At 35.5% G+C, this 22,818-nt stretch overlaps 1 protein-coding gene and 1 long non-coding RNA gene across 2 annotated transcripts; both read left to right on the plus strand.

Moving 5' to 3' along the window:
- The first annotated feature begins 5,604 nt into the window (after positions 1 to 5,604).
- On the plus strand, positions 5,605 to 8,100 carry LOC132033924 (actin-100-like). Its single transcript, XM_059424090.1, has 5 exons — positions 5,605 to 5,782; positions 6,527 to 6,587; positions 6,682 to 7,075; positions 7,163 to 7,782; positions 7,928 to 8,100. The coding sequence occupies exons 2-5, from the start codon at positions 6,528 to 6,530 to the stop codon at positions 7,991 to 7,993; spliced, it is 1,140 nt and encodes a 379-aa protein (XP_059280073.1). The 5' UTR covers positions 5,605 to 5,782; position 6,527; the 3' UTR covers positions 7,994 to 8,100.
- Positions 8,101 to 9,886: 1,786 nt separating this feature from the next.
- On the plus strand, positions 9,887 to 11,400 carry LOC132035461 (uncharacterized). Its single transcript, XR_009409267.1, has 3 exons — positions 9,887 to 10,181; positions 10,523 to 10,577; positions 11,255 to 11,400. It is a non-coding gene; the product is annotated as an uncharacterized LOC132035461 (long non-coding RNA).
- Positions 11,401 to 22,818: the final 11,418 nt, after the last annotated feature.

The raw sequence follows: 22,818 nt of genomic DNA on the forward strand, positions 1-22,818 counted from the left end.
AATGTTGAACCGTCATTCATAACTTTGTTTGATCTCTTTGAACCTAGCTCTTGGGATCTCCAGTCTACTAGGTAGAGTTACCGCCATGATGACTTGTCCTAGGCCTTAAACCCATTCTCCTCGATGATCTTTCAACCGCCTCTCTAGTTAGGCCTTTTGTAAGTGGATCCGACACATTGTCTCTTGACTTTACATAGTCAATTGTGATAATTCCACTAGAGAGTAGTTGTCGAATGGTATTATGTCTCCATCATATGTGACGAGATTTCCCATTATACATAACGCTTTCTGCCCTTCCTATTGTCGTTTGGCTATCGCAATGTATGCATATTGGTGCCAATGGTTTGGGCTAGAATGGAATATCTTCTAAGAAATTCCGGAGCCATTCAGCTTCTTCACCGGCTTTGTCTAGAGCTGTGAACTCAGACTCCATTGTAGAGCGAGCGATACAAGTCTGTTTGGACGATTTTCACGACATTGCTCCTCCACCAATGGTAACAATACATCCACTCGTGGATTTTGTTTCGAACAACCCGGTGATATAATTTTTATTATAATGCAAAACAAAGCTTATACAATAGGATATATTGGAGACTGCTGACTACACTTAAAGTGACATCATGACACTCGTGGATGGTTGACATCAGTTGTGGCCACAACCTTTTAAAATATCTATTTTCTCAACCATTCCACTTCTTGTAAGTCTACTTCTTCAAATATCCAACTGATAGCACATTCACCGATATGAAAATTCAAGCTATTGTTGATTTTTATCATTATCATCAATTGGTTCTTCGATTTATAAACCAATGAATTTATACATTCAATGAACCGTCTTGTCTTTTCAAAGAATTGTCTTTCAACAGACACATTTTATCATGAAAAGTCACAACCTTCCAAGTGACATCCTGTCACGAAATTAATGAACATGACCTATAATGAAAGACATATGATCAACCTCATCAAATTAGTAGTTCGATCAACTAGTCCTTACCAAGACATAAACGAGTTATGTGAATATTTCACTAACTACCATATCAATACCACCAAGGGCATACCATGTCAATATCACCAAGGACATATATCGTGGGGTTGACATAATAGAATAATGTCAATAAGTCAACATTTCTTGAATCTATCAAACTTTTCTGATTTGTGAACCAGAAACCGATATCCTTTACTATTGGTGGCACATCCTACGAAAACACAATCAACTGTTTTCGGTCCTATTTTTACCCTATTTGGTTTAGGAACTTGCACTTTAACCAAACACCCCCACACTTTGAAGTAATTCAAGTTGGGCTTTCTTCCTTTCATATGGAATAAATTGTGTTTTTCTATAGGCACTCGATTGAGTATTCTGGTAGTCATAAGAATAGATTTCCCCCACAAGTTCTAGGTAAACCAGAACTTATTAACAAGGCATTCATCATCTCTTTTAATATTTAATTCTTTCTTTCCACAGTTTATTTGGTTGTCGCGTGTAACAGGCAGATGAATAATTAATGCCATATTTCAAATATAGTTCTTCAATGGAAATTAATAATCGTCATTCCTATCATTTCATAGGATGGTAATTTCCTTGATGTTCCAAATATGCAATGCATCAAACGGACTTATTTTCTTCATTCCAGTGGAGGACCACACGTGAGAAAAAGATCAAAGCCACAAATGGAGGAATATTTTTTTTTTCCTCCGTATTCATACCAACTAATGCAATGATCATTAATACTTAATGACTCATGCGAAATCCACTATGATCTCATTCCGGAGATGCCAAACCAATTCAATTTTGTTAATATCCTTAACATAAAGAATAGTCCAGAACGAGCCAATATTAATGGAAAAATATTAAATTCCATTTCAATTGAAAGCATTTACTGGAGTAGTACCCATATTGTGGCAAACCATCTATGGATCTTCTATAGCCAAAAATTTCACATTGATGTTTGCCAAGGACTATACTAAGTCAAACCTTATGCACAAGCCCACTGACTTCAGTCACTTGTCCCTTTAAAAAAATTAATTATATTAACTAGTAATAAAAGAATTGTGCTTGGATCCAATCTAATATAGTTAGCACATGATCCAACAAATACACTGTTTCATACAAAACTGTGCTTTTAGGATTTTGAGTTACATCGTTCTTCGCAGCAGACGACGGTCGTAACTCCACTCTGAATTTTTATTGTTACCTTTCTGTTTGTCACATTAATAAAACGGCGAAGTTTTTATATTTTCAAACCGAATACAAACAAACAGATTTACTTGGTACAGTTTTTAATCCTTAAACCGGAAAACGGAGTAGAAAGTCACAACGACTTTAATCTCAATAACAGAGTAAAAAAAAAAAATTCAAAGATTTTAATATCCAAAACGGGAATAGAAATCACTAGGATTTAGTCTCCCACAAGCATAATACAGAAGGCCTAAAAACAGAGAGTACACACAGTATAGTTCTTTGCCAAATTCTTTATCAATTTCCTATATACATATGTATATGTCCAACTATACATATGTTTCCAAGAAACAGTTTCATAATTTAAGATGCAGTGCACGACTGTCATTAAGCAGTCCGACAATATATATATTTATTCGTATGTTTACTTACAAATAGTGGCTTGAACTTTTCTTCCTTAAAAATACATTCTAATACATTTAATTACATTGGATCAAATCCACAATGTACTGGAAATATGAAGCCACAACATTTCCCTTGAAAAAATTTCTCCACTTTGAACAAAGATTGGAATCATTTTCAACAAAGGTAAAACACCACAAAATTCGTATGATTCCACTGCCACGCTTAACAGGGATAGACTTAGTATGCACTTAGACTTCCAACGCTTGTGAAACTTGTAAGTAATGAAGGCACAAAATGGAAAAAGATTAAACGAAACTGGTTTCTTGCTATTTCGTATTCCTTCAATACTCCCGTTTGTTATCTCTATTTTCTTAATCAAATTTAGATTAAAATTTCCTTTTCGCTTACTCTTTTTATAGCAATGGCTAATTACTTGCTCTTCAATAAGGACATCATCAAACTTATCGTAAACATGGACAAGAGTCTTCATAGTGCCCTAGATGATTAAAAATTTTCTTTTACACATAAAGTATTATGTCAAAAGTCCAATGCCTTCCATTGGCAATTCACCCCAAAAGGTACTGAAACCACTATTTAGGCAAAAGGTGGTTTAAATTTGAATTTTAAAATACAATTCCAGAAGAGAGCAAGAAATCGTATTTAACCTCAAATGTGAACTTCGATCTCTTTGCTTCAGTGATTTCTTCAGCATCGTCTTCCGCTATGAAAGTGTTAATTAATAAATACTTTGACATCATTAAATTTTTCCCCGGCCACTCCTTCGACTAATAGATATTCTTCACCCTAATGCATGGTGAAAGAACGTGACTGTTCAAGAATAGCCACAATAAAAAGAAGAGGTTAGTCATAGTAATGTATGTTGCACATTCTATTTAATATGCAGCACGTAACTATGTGACTTTGATCACACAAGGAGTGGCATTGTGTCCAAACAAATCTTTAACCATGAAAATAATATCAACAGGCAGCAACTAGTAAAATTTGCTTGTAGTAACGTCTCCTTGAAGTGACATCAATTGTAGATCTTCCATCAAAATCGAAGTTGAATCGAACTTCTCTACAATCACAACCTCCAACTTTTGTTTTATTAATTAGTGCACGGATCAACTGGAAGGAAAAAAAAAAAAAATTCTTCCATTGGAAAAACTTGTAAAGATTATGTGCCAGGAGCATTAGTTTGGTAATTTGACTAATGCCCGTCAATTTAGTGCCGTTTCGTAGAGGCCATATTTCCAGGAATTGTCCATTTCCATTACTCTCTTATAAGCCCCAAGATGACTTATGTTCTATAAAAGTCCAATCGTCACTTTCAGTGTATTTCCGGATAAACACATCCTTGTTGAACTTTGTCGTCAAAGAAGCACAGAATGAGAGCAGATAACTTCATAATTTAATTTCTCTTATGACTTTTCGGATTGAACACGACTTTCCGGAATGCAACCGACTTTATGAATCAGTAGCAGACCAACAACGTGCACTTCACCCACAATTTCTTCTATAAAATAATTCTTTTCCTCGTTTTGTCTCAAACAAAGCAGAATACAGAAAAATAATAACAGTGATCATAATTTCCTTAAGATTGTTAGTAACCTGTATTCGAAAATATACTTAAACAAAAACAGAAGCAAATTTCAGAAACGAAAATCAGAAGAACAGTATCTGAAAATATGTGTAGGAATTAAATCGAGCCCACTGAATGCGATGTGTCCTTAAGAAAATTATTCCCTCAATATACCCGAGGTTGTAGAATATATCCTCTCAGGATAGAACGATTTACTCACCGTAGTAGCGGTCTCACTGCAAACTTTGGTGACGGCGAACCACTCGAAGGTTTGTAAAATCACACAAAATTTTTATGAAGTGCAGAAGAAGAAGAAGATAGAAGAATTCAGATTTTTTCATCAGGAAAATCTGAAGGGATGACTAGATATTTATAACCAACAACAGGTGTATGTTAAGGAAATAGGTGTGTCTTTTCGACAAAAAAATATTTTTCCAAAAAAGGCAAAGGAAATAAAACTTTCATTTCCCATTCACACCAAATACCTAACATAGTCTACCCAAACAGCTCATTACCCGAACTTGAGTTTTGGTCAAAGTCAAAATCAAAACTCAGTCAAAGAAACGAATTCGATACATACGCCTGTTTTAACTAATCCAATTCATCTTTTTGATATTCCGACTAAATATATGAATTTCTACAATTAAATCTCAAATTTGAAAGCTAAATCACGCTAACATCACATATATAATCCCAAAATAGTGATAGGGGACTTATCTCAATGCAATATGAGAATTTTGGGATAGTTTCTCTCGACAATCAAATATACTTCCTCCATCCCAATTTAAGTTTCTTATTTTTCTTTTTAGTCTGTCAAAAAAAGAGTAGTTTTTTTATATTTAGTAGGTTGACAATTCAATCATCATACATGATAAGTTTAAAACCATAAGACTCAAAGGACATTTTAGTAGATTGCGCACATAGAATCATAAGATTCAAAACTCTCTTTTTATTCCTCAATCTTTATGTCCAGTCAAATTAATACACTTAAATTGGACCAAGGGAGTAATTCTTTTAACTAATTTTTATTCTAATATAGGGATAAGTGTTTGTTGTTGAGAACGTCAAAACCAAAAAAGAAATTGGTAATTTTTCTAGTTTGAAATCATAGTTTATAATTTTTCTAGTTTGAAATCATAGTTAATGTTAAAATGAAAAATGATTCAAGAGAGGCCGTAGAGGTAAGGTCTACATACACTCTACCTCCCAGACCGCACTTATAGGATTACCTTGGATATGTTGTTGTTGTAATGTCCCTACCTTGTTGCTGAAAAATATGTTCAACACGCAAGAGTATATTTTTTGAAAAGGAAACATTAAAGGGAAATATAACAAAAGGTTTTGTTTGGCATTCAAAAGGAAAGGAAAAAAATTAGAGCATATTTTTTGAAAAGGAAACATTAAAGGGACATATAAAACAAAAGATTTGGTTTGGCATTCAAAGGAAAAGAAAAAATAAAAAAAGAAACAAAGAATTGGTCCAATAGGAACAATAATAGTCCCTCCGGGAACATCCAATAAAATTGGAACAATAATAATAATTTTGATTAAAAACTTGAGTCTTATTTTTTTTTTTTTTTTTTTTAACACAGTACCAAGATTTTGTTTCCATCAAGGTACGTAAGCAGTAACCTTCAATCTGTTTGACGATCTATCAAATTTCATTTGTCTGCTGTTTCACTTGTATTTATGTGCTTTTGCATTTGTTATTGGTTGCCCATATATTTGTGATTGTAACTGGTTAACTATGTTTTGGTTTTCGAGTACTTTTAATTTTAGATACAGCCTGACATTGGTTTGATGATTACATATGTTTCTGATCCAAATTTTGTTGAACATGTTTTTTTCGGAATAAGTCAATTATATCATCTTGATAAGAAAATACCAAAAGAAAAAGAAAAAGAAACATTCTATGGTTTTTTTCCCGAGACCGTTACAAACTTACAATATGGAATGCTTTAACCAATTTGGTTCAGATTATCCACATAAGCGTCTTCCCTGAGCACATGTTAAATTCTACGTACCAGCTAATATTCAGTATTTTGCTCTTTCTTTCATTGGAGGAAGGAAAATTAAGGTTTCAGAAAATTACTCTTTCGTTTGCTCTCGTTGTTTCCTCTGCCTTAAACGACACGAGGGAGGTTCATGTGTTAATAGCTGGTGATTTCTACTGGCAATATGAAACTGTATCTCACCTTGAGCTTGAAGGCAGATAGAGAAGAGAATCAAACTATATATAAAGGAAGATATTTCTCACTGACTGAGCTGATCTTATGAACAATTTTCAGTTTGACACTATTTTTACATGTGACGACTCGCCTAAATCATGTTTACAAAATAAATATTTGAAGTCCTTACAGGATGGATAATGGGAATGATACTCAACCACTTGTTATCCACAACGGAACTGGACAATCCATGGTTAGTTTGAACAATCCATTTGCAATTTCAGCTCATTGTGTTGCTCCCTATGTGACCTACTAATGAATAATAGCTGCATCGTTTGTTTCTTTAGGCTGGCTTTGCTGGGGATGATGCTCCAAGGACTGTTTTCCCAAGTATAATTGGCCGTCCTCGTCACACAGGCGACATGGTTAGAATGGGACAAAAAGATGCCTATATTGGTGATGAAGCTCAGTCTAAAAGAGGTATTTTGACATTGAGATATCTCATTGAACATGGCATAGTAAGAAACTGGGATGATATGGAGACAATGTGGCATCGCACATTTTGCGATGAACTCCGTGTTGTTCCAGAGAAGCATCCCGTTCTTCTGACTGAAACGCCACTTAACCCCAAAGCAAACCGAGAGAAAATGACCGAAATCATGTTTGAGACATTCAATGTTCCAGCCATGTATCTTGCAATCCAGGCCGTTCTTTCTCTGTATAGTAGTGGTCGTACAACTGGTAAGAAGCAGATTGGAATGCCAGTATATGCTGGTTCTCTACTGTTTTATTCAGTCACACTAATTTCGTTTGTTGTTTTTCAACTAGGTATTGTGCTTGATGCCGGTGATGGTGTGACCCACACTGTCCCCATCTATGAGGGGCATGCACTTCCCAATGCTATCTCACAGTTAGTTCTTGGTGGTCGTGATCTTACAGAGTATCTCGCGAAAATTGTCTTCGAGAGTGGTTGTTTGAGTTTTACGCATGCTTATGAAACAGATATGTTTCGTCATATGAAGGAGAAGATTGCTTATGTTGTACTGGATTTTGAACAGGAGATTGACAAGGCAAAAAGCTTCCCAAAATCATTTGAGAAGGGCTACGAGCTTCCTGATGGAGAAATCATTAATATTGGTGCTGAGTGGTTCCGTTGCCCTGAAGTCCTATTCCAGCCATCATTGGCTGGAATGGAAGCGACAGGAATTCACGTAAAAGCCTACAACTCAATCATGAGATGCGATGTTGATATTAGGAAAGATTTATTCGCAAACATTGTTCTTACTGGTGGCTCAACAATGTTTCCTGGCATAGCAGAACGTATGAGCAAGGAAATCACTGCTCTTGCTCCAAGCAGCACGAAGATCGAGGTTATTGCACCACCTGAGAGGAAATACAGCACCTGGATAGGAGGATCAATTCTAGCCTCCCTCAGTAGTTTCAAGAATGTTAGTCTCTCTTTGCTTTATTTGACTGATCAATAAATCAATCTGTCTAGTCTAAGTCTGGAATGATTGGTTCTAACTATGAATGTCTTCTTGTTAACTCTTTTAAGCTCAAGGGATTCAGCACTAATATCTACATTCCATGCAGATGTGGATAATGAAGGGCGAGTATGATGAATCCGGTCCAGCAGTTGTCCATCGGAAGTGCTTCTAAGAGTGGTTTGAGAACTTTAATCCTTCAATTGAATGCTTCACTTTAAGTCACAGTGACCTGTGTTTTTTACTGAACTGATACCCAATCTTGTGAGCGGTCTGTTTTTCTTGCTTGGCTTAGCTTTATTGTTTTCTTTGCAAGTTAGCTACTTGTTAAGATGTATATTATTACCTGAAGAGCAGTCCATGATAAGATTGCAAATGATGTCACAATTAAAAACTTTCTGGCATTAATTTGGTTTCAAAGTGCAGCTACTGTTTGGCCACAAACCAACAACCAAATTTAAGATCTTTTAGAGATGTTCCTTTGAGAAATCACATTGCTAGAATATGGAATCATGCTATGAACTCTGTATGTGCTTATATTTTCAAGGTTACACCTCCTGTTATGCTTTCATATAGAGAGCCTATCCCTGGCAAGATCCACTGCTTTAGCTACTTTAAATATTGCTCAACTTGTTAAGGCTCATTTCATCAATTTAGAAGGGAAAGTAAACTGGGAAGACGTGCAGAATATGTGAATCCCTTCTGTTGGATTCTAACATCTTGATGGTCGAATGGATTAGACCTCCATTGGTGTTTGTCAAACTAAACAGTGATGGATCATGTATTCATGGATCTTGTAATTAGACAACCAGGACAAACTCATCATGGCCTACTCCATTAAGTTAGGCCAGGGCACTAGTAACTCGGCAGAGGCCTATGCCCTATTTGTAGAGAAATATAGCAGGAGTAGAGAAATATAGCAGGAGAAAAGTAAATCGGAGAAATCTTCTGCTAGCCCAAGATTGTTAACTAAGATCGAAAGATTCAACTAAGGAAGAGTAAGCTTAAAAAGAGGACTTGGTTATGGAAGGAAGGCTCCTTGAATTGGCATGAATGACTTGTATTGGGTTGGCTTTGCTTGATTACAAATGTTCAAGGCCAGCCCCTATTTATACTTGTCTAGGGATGGTTCTAGATAGAATTATCTTGATATATCTACAAAAATATCTTGTTAACCTTATCTTCTAATACTACTCTAAAGCATCTAGATATTATTCTAGGATCTAGATAGTTCTATCCTCTACAAATATCTAAAAGCTCGTTTGGTAGGAGGTTTTTGTAACACCCCGCATCTTGGAACTGAGTTTAAGCTCATATCATTAGAGTTCTAGTGGAAACACTGAAGGTTTGAACGTTTTGCGAAAATGGTTGATAGGCCTATTTCGGGCAGCGATAACTCCTTAATCGGTTTGGAATTTGGGAAATTACCCCTAATGAATTCGTAGTATGTGGAAATACCTTTCTAACGATATAAAGACCAAGCCAATCAGAGATCGGAGCAAGGAGATATGATCGTCTCAATATGGCTAATAGTAAGGCACTTGAAATCCTATCGAATCGGCTAAGTTTTTGATACGTCTGCCTTCCAGCCAACTTTCGTGAAAATCTGTTATGAATTTGGGAAAACTTCCTTGATGAAAATTGTAGATCTTTGAAATAGCTTTCCAATGGTATCTTACGGGGTCAAACGGACATCTGTGCAAAAAGTTATGCCCATTTTACTGAAGCATGTTCGCTGGAAATTCTGCCTGGCGTAACGGTGACGTTACGGACCGTAACTCGTGTTACGGGCCGTAACAGTGGACCGTAACGTCCCAAAAATTTCCAGAAGCTCACTGGAAATTTTCACCAAGGTACGGTACAAAGTTACGGTCCGTACCTTGTGTTACGGACCGTAACAGTGACCGTATCTTGTCCGTATATACGTTTCGGGTCACCTGACTTCGGGAGGCCATAACCCTATCATAAATTGGGAATTTGGGAAAACTCAAAGAACAAAAGTTGTAGATAATTGAAATATCTTTCCAACCATAGGTCGTGGGATCATAGGTGACATCGGGATAGGAGATATGGACGTTTTAAGACGAGAAGGTCCCAACCCGATTTCAAGTTGGGTCAAACCCATTTCCCCTTGGTATTTAAGGGAAATGTTAACCCTAGCAGCCCCATTTCCTCCATATTTTCAGATTTTAGAGAGAGAAAGGGAGAGAGGAGAATTAGAGAGAGAAAGTAGAGAATCAACCAAGTTGAAGGCCCCGAATCCCAAGGCTCGTGAAGGATAAAGTGTAGTACAAGTTCTTGCCGTCGTTCTAAGCTACAAATCAAACTTGGGGTGTTGATTTCGTGGTGGATGCTCATAAAAGGTAATATTCCTACTCTCAAATCATTTATAGTTGAGAATTGATGAATTCTTGGGAGAATAACAAATGGGTTTGATAAAGGAAATTATATGAATTATGCTAGAGTTTTGGATTTGTTGATTTGGGATTGTTGTATTCATGTGGGTGATGAAGAATGATGTTGATTACACCTAATTGAGATTGTAGAATCACCTAGAAGTAATAGAATGGGAATTGGGTGAAGAAATCACCATTAATGGAGATTATGGAGCTTCATGCCCACAAAGTGTTTGATAAAATGCTTAGATGACCAAAGCATGAATATTATTGCTAATATAGAATCCCTTTGACTTGTATTGATATAGATCAAAGTTGAAAAGGTTGACGAACATTGTATTACGCTCAAAGGCTGGAATTAAGGTATGTGAGGCTAACTATCTACGTTAGGGAATGTTCATGATTCTCCCTACGCCTCATTCTTCATACTTGTCAGTAATTTGACTCAGAATACAGTTTAGCCCTGGTTTTATGATATGTTGTAGAACTGTTATCTTCTAGGGTTGCAGTTACAGAGTTCGTTCATGGTTGTCAATTTGAATATCATGAACTCAACACGTAATCTTTATAGACTTATGTATTGGTACCACATGAGTCTCTGTCTAGAAATTCGATATGCTCGAAACGATCGGTGTTTTCAATTTAGTCCAAAAGATGTCTATTTCGATTCGATTGTTCATTGTTGTTATGGTCTCGGTCCTTATTAATTAACCATAATTATACATATGTGATTTTCCCGAGGGCACAACACAGTCTTGTGTATACGTATACATGGCCGAGGCCATTGACTGACGCACTACTAGGCCGAGGCCATAGCGTGCATTTATTATTGGGCCGAGGCCCCACATATACAAACACAGATAATACAGATGATTCAGATACAGAGCAGAGAGTATTCATATCTCTACTTCCTTGCTATTACAATTCGATTATCAGTTTCAGTTTCAGTATTTTATTGCTTCAGTTGCTTTACATACCAGTACAATTCAAATGTCTTGATGTCCCTTTTATTAGCAGGGGGCCTGCATCTCGCGATGCAGGCAACGATATACAGGTTGACGACTCAGCTATTTAGGAGTGCACGTATCAGCTATTGGTGAGCCCCAAATTCCTTCGGGGCGTTGTTAGTTATCCAGTCAGTTCAGTTTATAGACAGCTCTATTATTCAGCACTCTTAGAGGCTTCATAGACACGATTCGAGACGATCGATATTTATTATGTTAGCCTTGTTGGCGATCGTTCGATTGTTTGGTTTAGCCATGTTGGCTACTTTCGGATATGTTCGGATTGTCTAAGTATTTCCGCATTATGATATTTCGGTGAGGCTTTTAGTTAATCGGCATGTGTTAGTTTTATTTTATAAATTAGTTATGTTTTGATATCACATGTTGATTCGGCCCGCCCGATTGGTTCGCTCGGTCACGTACGGTCGAGCACGGGTGCCGTGTTACGTCCGGAGCCGAGTTCGGGGCGTGACAAAGCTTGGTATCGAGCATTAGGTTCAAGTGTCTTAGGAGTCTGAAGCCGTGTCCCGAGTGGGGTCTCTTTTATATGTGTGAGGGCCCACACATATAAACAATTGACCACCAAGACATTCGAGATTTGTTTCACTTCTTTCATACTCTAGATCGTGCCATGAAGCTTAGAGCAATAAGTAACTTCTCTTCCTCTTGAATTACGTACGTTTCGAATGCGCAGAAGATGAACAGGTAACTCAAGGTTCAACTAAGGATGTTTACCCATAGGGGTACAATTGTGCGATGTTCTTGGTAACGAATGAGATTTCAAGTGCTATTGAAAGTGGAATACAATGTAAGTTGCCCGAGAAGGGTGTAGTGGAATGAATAGTATGTTGAATGATAATGATGTTCTTGAGAATGAAATACAACGGGGAGAGGATATCGAGAAATTAGAAAAGGAGCTAAGTCAACGGGAAAAAGGTAAATCATGGAGGATCTCAAGGAAGTGGTGGCGGACAGGTTTTCTCTGAGGTCATCGGGACCCACTCCATCTGCGGTTAAAGATTGAAGGGAAAATAAACGGAAAGTATAACGAGTACGGTTTGAGTTGGACATATGAGGTAAGTTCATCATTTTTATCACCGTTGTTGAAATTGGGAGCCCTGTGTGGCTATGATATGATATGACATATATTTATATATATTGGCCTTGTGAGGCATTGTTGGTATTTCCTGCGTGCAGGTTTTGGGATAGTAAGAAATGCAGAGGAAACTCTGCCAAAATTTTTCCTAGAAATAGAAGGAGAATGAGATATAAGTTCGTAATATGTCTGGAAAAGCCATGTCAACGGTAATGATAAGATTTGACTAAGTTATGAGTACGGATGACTTTGAGAAATAAGATTTGATTCCCTATTCGATGAACACCTTGAGTGGGTGACGATTCGATATATCCGAATGTATATTGGAAAACAAGGGCTTAATTTAAGTTCGAGTAGAGTGATTAGTAGAAGAAGAAATCGGCTAAAGCGTAAGAGAGCAACCTATAGAAGAATAGCCTTTAAGAGTTTTCAAAAGAGGTTGTCCTAAGATTTACAAGTGTGAGCGAGTTAAGTCGTTAAGATAGAGTATGCCATTTACGAATACAGTAGCAACCCGTTCATGTAAGTAAATTTAGTTCTTTTTCTTCATGAGAAATTGGTCAAATGTGAGTCAAAAAAAAAAAAAAAAGTCAGTGTTGTAGAGTACAAAGGAATTACAGAAGATAAGGAACGTTAATTAGATCCCATCAAAAGAGAAGAATTTATAAGTATAAGATACTAGCCTTGGTCTAAGGGGGGGATGCATAAATCGCCGATGAAGTCCAAAGTGAGGTAATTGAAGACCCGGAGGGTTATTATGAGATATGAATAGTCGTAGTTCGGTCTCCATGTTTCATGTCGTGTTTCCTTCACGTTCATGTAGTCAAGCTATGTCCGGCCATATTGTTAACCATGACCCATCATTCGAGGACGAATGATCCCAAGGGAGATATTGTAACACCCCGCATCTTGGAACTGAGTTTAAGCTCATATCATTAGAGTTCTAGTGGAAACACTGAAGGTTTGAACGTTTTGCGAAAATGGTTGATAGGCCTATTTCGGGCAGCGATAACTCCTTAATCGGTTTGGAATTTGGGAAATTACCCTAATGAATTCGTAGTATGTGGAAATACCTTTCTAACGATATAAAGACCAAGCCAATCAGAGATCGGAGCAAGGAGATATGATCGTCTCAATATGGCTAATAGTAAGGCACTTGAAATCCTATCGAATCGGCTAAGTTTTTGATACGTCTGCCTTCCAGCCAACTTTCGTGAAAATCTGTTATGAATTTGGGAAAACTTCCTTGATGAAAATTGTAGATCTTTGAAATAGCTTTCCAATGGTATCTTACGGGGTCAAACGGACATCTGTGCAAAAAGTTATGCCCATTTTACTGAAGCATGTTCGCTGGAAATTCTGCCTGGCGTAACGGTGACGTTACGGACCGTAACTCGTGTTACGGGCCGTAACAGTGGACCGTAACGTCCCAAAAATTTCCAGAAGCTCACTGGAAATTTTCACCAAGGTACGGTACAAAGTTACGGTCCGTACCTTGTGTTACGGGACCGTAACAGTGACCGTATCTTGGTCCGTATATACGTTTCGGGTCACCTCGACTTCGGGAGGCCATAACCCTATCATAAATTGGGAATTTGGGAAAACTCAAAGAACAAAAGTTGTAGATAATTGAAATATCTTTCCAACCATAGGTCGTGGGATCATAGGTGACATCGGGATAGGGAGATATGGACGTTTTAAGACAGAAAGGTCCCAACCCGATTTCAAGTTGGGTCAAACCCATTTCCCCTTGGTATTTAAGGGAAATGTTAACCCTAGCAGCCCCATTTCTCCATATTTTCAGATTTTAGAGAGAGAAGGGAGAGAGAGGAGAATTAGAGAGAGAAAGTAGAGAATCAACCAAGTTGAAGGCCCCGAATCCCAAGGCTCGTGAAGGATAAAGTGTAGTACAAGTTCTTGCGTCGTTCTAAGCTACAAATCAAACTTGGGGTGTTGATTTCGTGGTGGATGCTCATAAAAGGTAATATTCCTACTCTCAAATCATTTATAGTTGAGAATTGATGAATTCTTGGGAGAATAACAAATGGGTTTGATAAAGGAAATTATATGAATTATGCTAGAGTTTTGGATTTGTTGATTTGGGATTGTTGTATTCATGTGGGTGATGAAGAATGATGTTGATTACACCTAATTGAGATTGTAGAATCACCTAGAAGTAATAGAATGGGAATTGGGTGAAGAAATCACCATTAATGGAGATTATGGAGCTTCATGCCCACAAAGTGTTTGATAAAATGCTTAGATGACCAAAGCATGAATATTATTGCTAATATAGAATCCCTTTGACTTGTATTGATATAGATCAAAGTTGAAAAGGTTGACGAACATTGTATTACGCTCAAAGGCCGGAATTAAGGTATGTGAGGCTAACTATCTACGTTAGGGAATGTTCATGATTCTCCCTACGCCTCATTCTTCATACTTGTCGGTAATTTGACTCGGAATACGGTTTAGCCCCCTGGTTTTATGATATGTTGTAGAATCGTTATCTTCTAGGGTTGCGATTCTGAGAATTCGTTCATGGTTATCAATTTGAATATCATGAACTCAACACGTAATCTTTATAGACTTATGTATTGTTACCACATGAGTCTCAGTCTAGAAATTCAGTATGCTCAGAAACAGTCAGTGTTTTCAATTTAGTCCAAAGATGTCTATTTCGGTTCAAGATTGTTCATTGTTGTTATGGTCTCGGTCCTTATTAATTAACCATAATTATACATATGTGATTTTGCCCGAGGGCACAAGACGATCTTGTGTATACGTATACATGGCGAGGCCATTGGTGACGCACTACTAGGCCGAGGCCATAGCGTGCATTTATTATTGGGCCGAGGCCCCGCATATACAAACACGGATAATACGGATGATTCGGATATAGAGCGAGGAGTATTCATATCTCTACTTCCTTGCTATTACGATTACGATTATCGATTTGATTTCGGTATTTTATTGCTTCGATTGCTTTACATACCAAGTACAATTCAAATGTGCGATGTCCCTTTTCATTAGGGGGCACCGTCTCGCGATGCGAGGCAACGATATACGAGTTGACGACTCGGCTATTTAGGAGTGCACGTATCGGTATTGGTGAGCCCCAAATTCCTTCGGGCGTTGTTAGTTATCCGGTCGGTTCGGTTTATAGACAAATTTCTATTATTCAAGCACTCTTAGAGGCTTCATAGACACGATTCGATGGGGCCGATCATATTTATTATGTTAGCCTTGTTGGCGATCGTTCGATTGTTTGGTTTAGCCATGTTGGCTACTTTCGGATATGTTCGGATTGTCTAAGTATTTCCGCATTATGATATTTCGGTGAGGCTTTTAGTTAATCGATGTGTTAGTTTTATTTTATAAATTAGTTATGTTTTGATATCACATGTTGATTCACCCGGCCGATTAGTTCGCTCGGTCACATGCGGTCGAGCACGGGTGCCGTGTTACGTCCGAGTGCCTGTGTTCGGGCGTGATGCTTTTAGCTAAAATAGTCATGATATTATTTTATACCATGCTTGGTTGACATTTTGGGGCATGTATAACTAATACATAGATTATTTAATACACCAAAGGGTGTATTATCTTATCCCACCACCACCATGGGATAACTTATCCATGGATAAAAAACTAAAATGACAAAATTAGCCTTGTTTTGTTCCAAGAACCTATAAAGGTCAAGCATCCAAGGGTATAATTGTAACAAATTATTTCTTAAATTTTAAAAATAAATAAATATTCAAATGGTATCTTTTGTGTCCAATTTTAGTGCAATGAACCAAACACCCAACAAAAATAATCCCTGTATTGCTAATTTATGTATTACTAATCCCTATATTACTAATCCTTGCGTTATTAATCCATGTATAACTTGTTTTTGAACTAAACGACCCCTAAGTGTCTAGAATTTCTAAACATTTCCTAATTATAAATATCAAAGATATTACAATAAAACTTTCTAGAAGCTCTTCTAAATATTTATGATATTTATTCTTCCAAAAAATTAACTTTAATTTTTCACACTATGATTTGGTCTCAAGTAATGTACTAATAAGGTATACAACCTGATCATTGCAGAGACCGACTCACTTTTGCTTCAGAGTTGCATCTCTAACAATTGGTCTAACCCTTGGAAATTAGTGATACAGGCCAAGAGATTAAAAATCTTATGGAAGGGCAAAGTATTTACTAATCCTAGCTTTAGAGATGCCAACAAAGTCGCGGACAACTTAGCCTCCCTAAGCCAAAGCCAGGAAGATGTGTATATATGTAGTGATTTTAACTCTCTACCAAGGCAAATTAAATGACAGCTCCCTTCATTTCGAGTAAAGAAAAGAAGACCAAGTATGCTCGTTTTTCAGCCTCCAATTCTTAGCTTTATTGCTAGCTTTTTTGTAAGAGAAGGTCAGGCCATACTTTTTAAATGGTAGCAATGAAATCGTGACTCGTGATTGAAGTTATAAAAAGAAAAAAAAAAAAAAAAAAAAGCTAGTATGCAGGAAATTGTTGATCGTGCATTATGTGTGGTTATATTTTTATCATATAAGCAAACTTTTCAGAAGTTTGCAAAAGGGTAGATATATGTTATTATGATTAGTATTTTACTGGGTTTGGATTGGAACTTTTTTAGCTTTTACGATGCTATACTCATTTATGCTTATCAGTTTGCAAGAAGATAATTTTTTTAGGGAATATGACCTAATAATACTACTTAAGACTCTATATTACAAAACATAAGGATACTTTTTTTTATTTACAAAACATACCAACTTAATTACAAAACATAACGAATCTGAAAAAATTAAAAGTCCATCCTTCCCTCCCCCTTATCTAATCTGCCCAGATCTGGAAAAAGAAAAACGACCCTTCCCTTTCCCTTCGCTCTCACAATCTACTCAGATCTGGAAAAAAAATCGCTCGCCGATACTCTGTTTCATCCATGCTTTCTGGCAAAGCCCCACCCCAATTATGAAATCCTTCAACCAATAATCAAATTTGATATATGGAGTATGATTTAATGGATTTAATCGTTTCTTACATATATAAAGTAATCAAGATTCGAAACAAGAAGATAATAAAGCGGTAGAACTGAAGTAACAGGGAACTTGCAGGTGTACACAAGACAGTTGAGTTAATTGGCCCTCTAGAAATTCGGAAAAAACAATGAGATCCTTCGAGTTGGTTATTGCTTTATAATTTTTTTTTTCTTTAATCAAAATCAGTACCAAGGTGGTACTGCTAGAGTTACAAAGACAAAAAGAATTTTACAATTTCTCCATTACATCCTCATGTCACCCAAAAAATCCAAAAAAGTGTGTCATTTCTTCGATCGTATAACCCTTACATCAAAAGTATAAATTTTTTAAGCATCTTGTTAGAGAAGAAATATGGTCTTTCTTTTCATCAAAACTCTTCTGTTTCAATCCACAAAATGCATAATGGGATTGTCTTCCATAGCATCTTCAGTTTTTTACAGTTGTTACATTTGTATTAAACTTCATTCGAATTTGAAGCGAGATAAAAATTGTATTAAATTTGTATGAAAGTTGTATAAAATATTGTTGTAGTTGTATTGAATTTCCAAAAATCTAACGTGGATTTTATACAAAATTTATACAGTTATATACATATTTCATACCCTTTTTATACAGTTTTCATATGAGAATTCTAAACTTTGAGCAAGATATACATATTTCATAGTATAATTTTCATACACAAATTTGAGCGAAATTTTTAAGTCTTAAGTGAGATATACATACTTTATATAGTTTTCATACACAAAATTCTGAGAGAAAATTTTAAGTTTTGAGCGAGATATACACATTTCATACACAAAATAAAAAATCTATTGATATGTTTTGTAAACTGAAAAATATCATCGTATTTTGTAAATGTACCCTATTCTTACGTATATATAGGTTATTCTCCCATTTTTTAATACCTTTCTATTGTTAATGCAAATATAGTTTGAAAATTCCATCGACAGAAATCATTTTATCAAAAAAGGAAGTGGCACCCTTTTTGTTAGAGATGACTTTGGAACATATAAAATATTTCAAAGTCATTTTAACTAGTAATTGGGCTTTTGGACCCTTAATTAATTGTAAAATTTACGTGCCATAGCTATCCATCAGATTTAATTATGGATAGTAACTATCTTTTTTAATATTTAAGTTTAGTAGCTACATTATTCAAAATTTACATTTCATAGCTACCCACTGTTTTTAATTAACTGTGCTGTCCCATAATCCCTAAATACACGCCGCATTACTATCTCCGTCCCTAAATATACTCTCTCTCCCTAAATACATGGTAATTGTTCCATTTTTTCAAATCATAATTAAAAATGATTTCCAGCCAATATGACTTCATATACAAAGAGTTTTAATGGCATCAACTAGTAAAGTTGAAAACAAAAAGATCAATGGCACTGTTGTCCTTATCAAAAAGAGAGCTTTAGAGCTTGTTCCATCTGAAGTGGTTCAACGACAAGTTTATGATATTCTTGGGCATAAGGTTATCCAGCAACTTATCAGTTCTGTTAATGGAGATTCAGGTGATTACATTCATAACAATTCGTTTGCTAAATCTCCATGGATGGGCCGAAAGAAGAGGAAAATTCTTTTTATGTTTGCTGATCATGTGATGTTGTTTATCTTATGAGTGATGAAGAATAGTATTGATTATAGCAATATGATATTGTAGTATCATCTAGGAGCAAGAGAATAGGTTGTTAGTATAGAAACACCATTGATGAGAGTTGTGGAGCTTTGTGCCCACCAAGTGTTTGATAAAATGTTTCAGTATATTTCCGTATATTTCAGTGTATTAGCAAACAATGTATTTCAGTGTATTTCAATGTATTATTTTTTGCCATTGACTATGTGTATTTCAATATATTTCAGTGTATTTCTGTTTATATTTAATTTTCTTTGCCATTGATTATATGTATTTCACTGTGTTTTATTTAATTTCAGTATATTTTTAGCATATTTCACTGTATTTCCTTAAATACAGCCGTTTTTTACTCAACAGCGATTTTATATTTTGTTATATTTCGAAAACGCGAAGATATTGATTTCCTTAAATACAACCATTTTTTACTCAACAACGATTTTGTATTTCGTTGTATTTCCTTGTATCGTTGTATTTCGAAAACGCCAAAATGACTAGAAATACAACAAAAGCAGTTACGAATTGTAATTTTGCAACTTGTAGCTATAAACTGTTAGAACCTATAAAAAGGTACTATTTGTGTAAGTTTTACCAATTAATTCAGGGTCATTTCCACAAATGGTTGTTATGCCCCATTTTAACTGGGTCAAAGCAGAGTATAATATATTGGTGAATCCTATATTATTTAACTTAAGGAGTCGCTATCTAATTATTTTAAAGGAGAATGAGGACACCTATTTTAACTAGGTAAATGCTAAAAATTAACTCCGATTAATGACCTACTTAACTAATGTGATTCTAGGTAAGGGTTCTTAGTTATCCTAAAGGGAAGGAGTTAGTTAAGCATCCTTTAAGATCCGCTAACTATGATTAACCGGCCAAAGTTTGGAGGGAAAAAGCTCTGCCATAGCAGATGGAGGTGATGACTTTCCTCTTTTCTGCGTGTGGAAGAGAATGGAGAGAGGCTAAGAAAGAGACAATGTATTCTCTCAAGTCAAAAAGTTTTCTGAAAGAATAGTACTCTTCATGTGAAGAGGCAGGACTTTTGTGATATTTTGACTGAGGGGTAAGAGAGTAATTATGGATATGTGGGAAAATTCTACACAGTATAGGAGTTATTTGGAAAGAGCTTGTTGGGTTTCCATTTAGGGCTGGTGAAAGGAGAAAGATTGGGTTGATAATTTTGGGCTTTAAGTTGGCTAAAGTTGTTGGTCTTTTCTCCTTCTTCTTTTGAATTTCTTTGAGCTTCATAATTAAATAAAACATATTCTTTTAGCCATATTATATAATATCATATAATATAAACATATTAATGTTAAGTAACTAATTATTTATACCTTACAAAATTATAGTTACTAGAAGTTAAATAAATTATGACATATTCCAAAGTTATGCGAAATAAAAATGCTATAGTAAAAATATTATAGTAGGTATTCACAAAATGTAAGATTAAAATAGTATTACCACTTGATTAAGTCAAGGAACATGAGATACCTTAAAGATTGACAGAAATGAAAATTAGAAGTTTAAAAAAAAAAAAAAAAAAAAAAAAGACGGCGATGACAATAATAATAATAATAATAATAATAATATTGATTAATCGAGTGTATTACTGGTAATCGTAGTACTAATAACAATTAAAACACTAGCGATGATAAAATATTAATTTTATTATTAGCTTAGAAGCTCGAGGAAATAAATTGGAAGAAAGGAGGGTCAAAATAGGGTGTCAACAATATGTATATGCATCTGGGTATGGCAGGGCCATATTTTGACCTTATGACACTATTAGAGGCTTGTAGTCATGTGTCCTCTATTTAGTAGTGTATGTGGCCTTGTCGGCCTTGTGTTCGGAGGTATAGACTCTCATGATGGCCTCATCATATCGGCCCATATATATATTGCATGTTCATTGGGTTTTGTTGTTTGCAGGTGAGTCCTTCTATTTGACTATAATGTGACGGCCTTGTCGGCCCATAGCTCGTTCGAGTTGAGAAGTATGTAACGTACGTTGGTGATCGGCAAGTAAGGTCGGGTGCCGGTTGCACCCCTCCGGTTTGGGGTGTGGCAGATAAAATCATCACAACTGTGAAATATGTTGAACTATTACCCTTAATACTCCGTATAATTTTCCCCTGGTGGAAACTTTTCACAGATCATATCAAAATATACTCTTGAAAAAGTTAGCTGCTAATAAATTATTTTGGTCATTTGGAATAAATTATTTAAATTCCATTACATTATCGCATTTATTTTCCAGAATCATTGCTTCACCGGATAGCATAGATTTGAAAATATGGAAAGAACATCTGTAAGAGGGAATGAATCGAAAAGGATATATGTGCAATCTCCATCTTAAATTAAAGAAATAACTTATTAGGAAATGCAACGTATAATTAGGGAGAATTTTCATCATATCTTATTGAATTGATTTGCATGTCCATCTTAAATTAAAGAAATAACTTATTTAGAATATTTTCTAAACCACTTTCTAACATTTAGTGGATTCTTTTTACTATAAATATACTTTAAAAAAAAAAACAAATCAAATGCATTTTTTCCTATGGCTCCGAGGATATCAACAGTTTGCTTTTCTCTTTTACTTTCGATTGTTATTTTATCTAATGTGGTTGAGTGCCACGAGTCCGGCAGAAGATCAAACCTTACAATTGAGGTATAATTTCGGATATATATTGATTGGACATTTCGAAATTAGAAAAATGTAAATGCAGTGAAAGAACTCTTTTGCTTTTTATTTGATGAAATTAATCTTTGGTAGACTATTCATGGAGACATTTATGATTGTGTGGACATCTATAAGCAACCAACTCTTCTGCATCCAAAATTGGGCTCGGAAAGAATTAAGGTATAAGCATCGTTATAGCATCTTTTTAAATAATGAATATCAACTACTCCTATGTCATATCTTCTTTTTTTATTTATTTTCACATCTGAAGTCTCTTCAAAATGTTCGTTTTTTCAACTAGGGGAAGAGGGATGGCTCATCAACTTTTGTTATATATCTTCCTCTTTTAGTTTGAATTGTAGCCTCTTGACCATCCTATTTGTCCATGCGACGACTTACCAAGACCTCCTTTAGGAAGATTTCACGCAATTACCAACTGCGAAAATAAAAAAATAAAAAAAGAAATAAAAAGAAATGTTTGTCTAACAAAAAACTGTGGAAATACCAGTTCCCTCACATATGGTAGATAAATTGATTTTATTATTTGATATGATTTTGGTTTAATACTCATGGAATTTCCTTGGAAAATTTTATATTCGGACTTTCATTTTATTTACTACAATATGCAAAATAGATGACCATAGCTAAGGAGCTTGAAAGACGGAGATTAAAATCTATGCAACCAAAAAAGGAAGAGAGATCAGGTGATTTTAAAGCTGAAGAATATTGGTTGAACAAGGAAGGTTGCCCAATTGGAGCCGTGCCTATACGCAAAATGCCAAAGAAACAACTTCAAAGGGCTAGATATGCTTCCTTGAGCTTGACTCATAAATACTTCGGATATGACTGGATTGATGTAAGTATTCGTTTACAAACATCTTTCCTTGTGTTAATGCTGTCATATAGGTTTTATACATCTACACTTTCTTAAACTTGTTTTTATATTTTATTTAGACATTCGGATTACGGCCTGTTCCATTAATTGATCACCTGAATGTATATATTGAAGTGCTTCTATTTGACATTTTCAGCTCAAATTTTGAAAAATCTTATGCGCCAATTAAGATTGATATGTTATCATTCTTTAATTTATGTGTTAACCTCAATAAGCCGTAAAACACCAAT

The sequence above is a fragment of the Lycium ferocissimum genome, chromosome 10, assembly GCF_029784015.1.
Source record: "Lycium ferocissimum isolate CSIRO_LF1 chromosome 10, AGI_CSIRO_Lferr_CH_V1, whole genome shotgun sequence".
NCBI lineage: Eukaryota > Viridiplantae > Streptophyta > Magnoliopsida > Solanales > Solanaceae > Lycium > Lycium ferocissimum.

Coding starts and splice junctions, on each gene's coding strand:
- LOC132033924 (XM_059424090.1), top strand. CDS start 6,528: ATGGATAATGGGAATGATACTCAACCACTTGTTATCCACAACGGAACT. Junction 6,588..6,681: donor ACGGAACTGGACAATCCATG/GTTAGTTTGAAC, acceptor TTGTTTCTTTAG/GCTGGCTTTGCTGGGGATGA. Junction 7,783..7,927: donor CCCTCAGTAGTTTCAAGAAT/GTTAGTCTCTCT, acceptor CATTCCATGCAG/ATGTGGATAATGAAGGGCGA.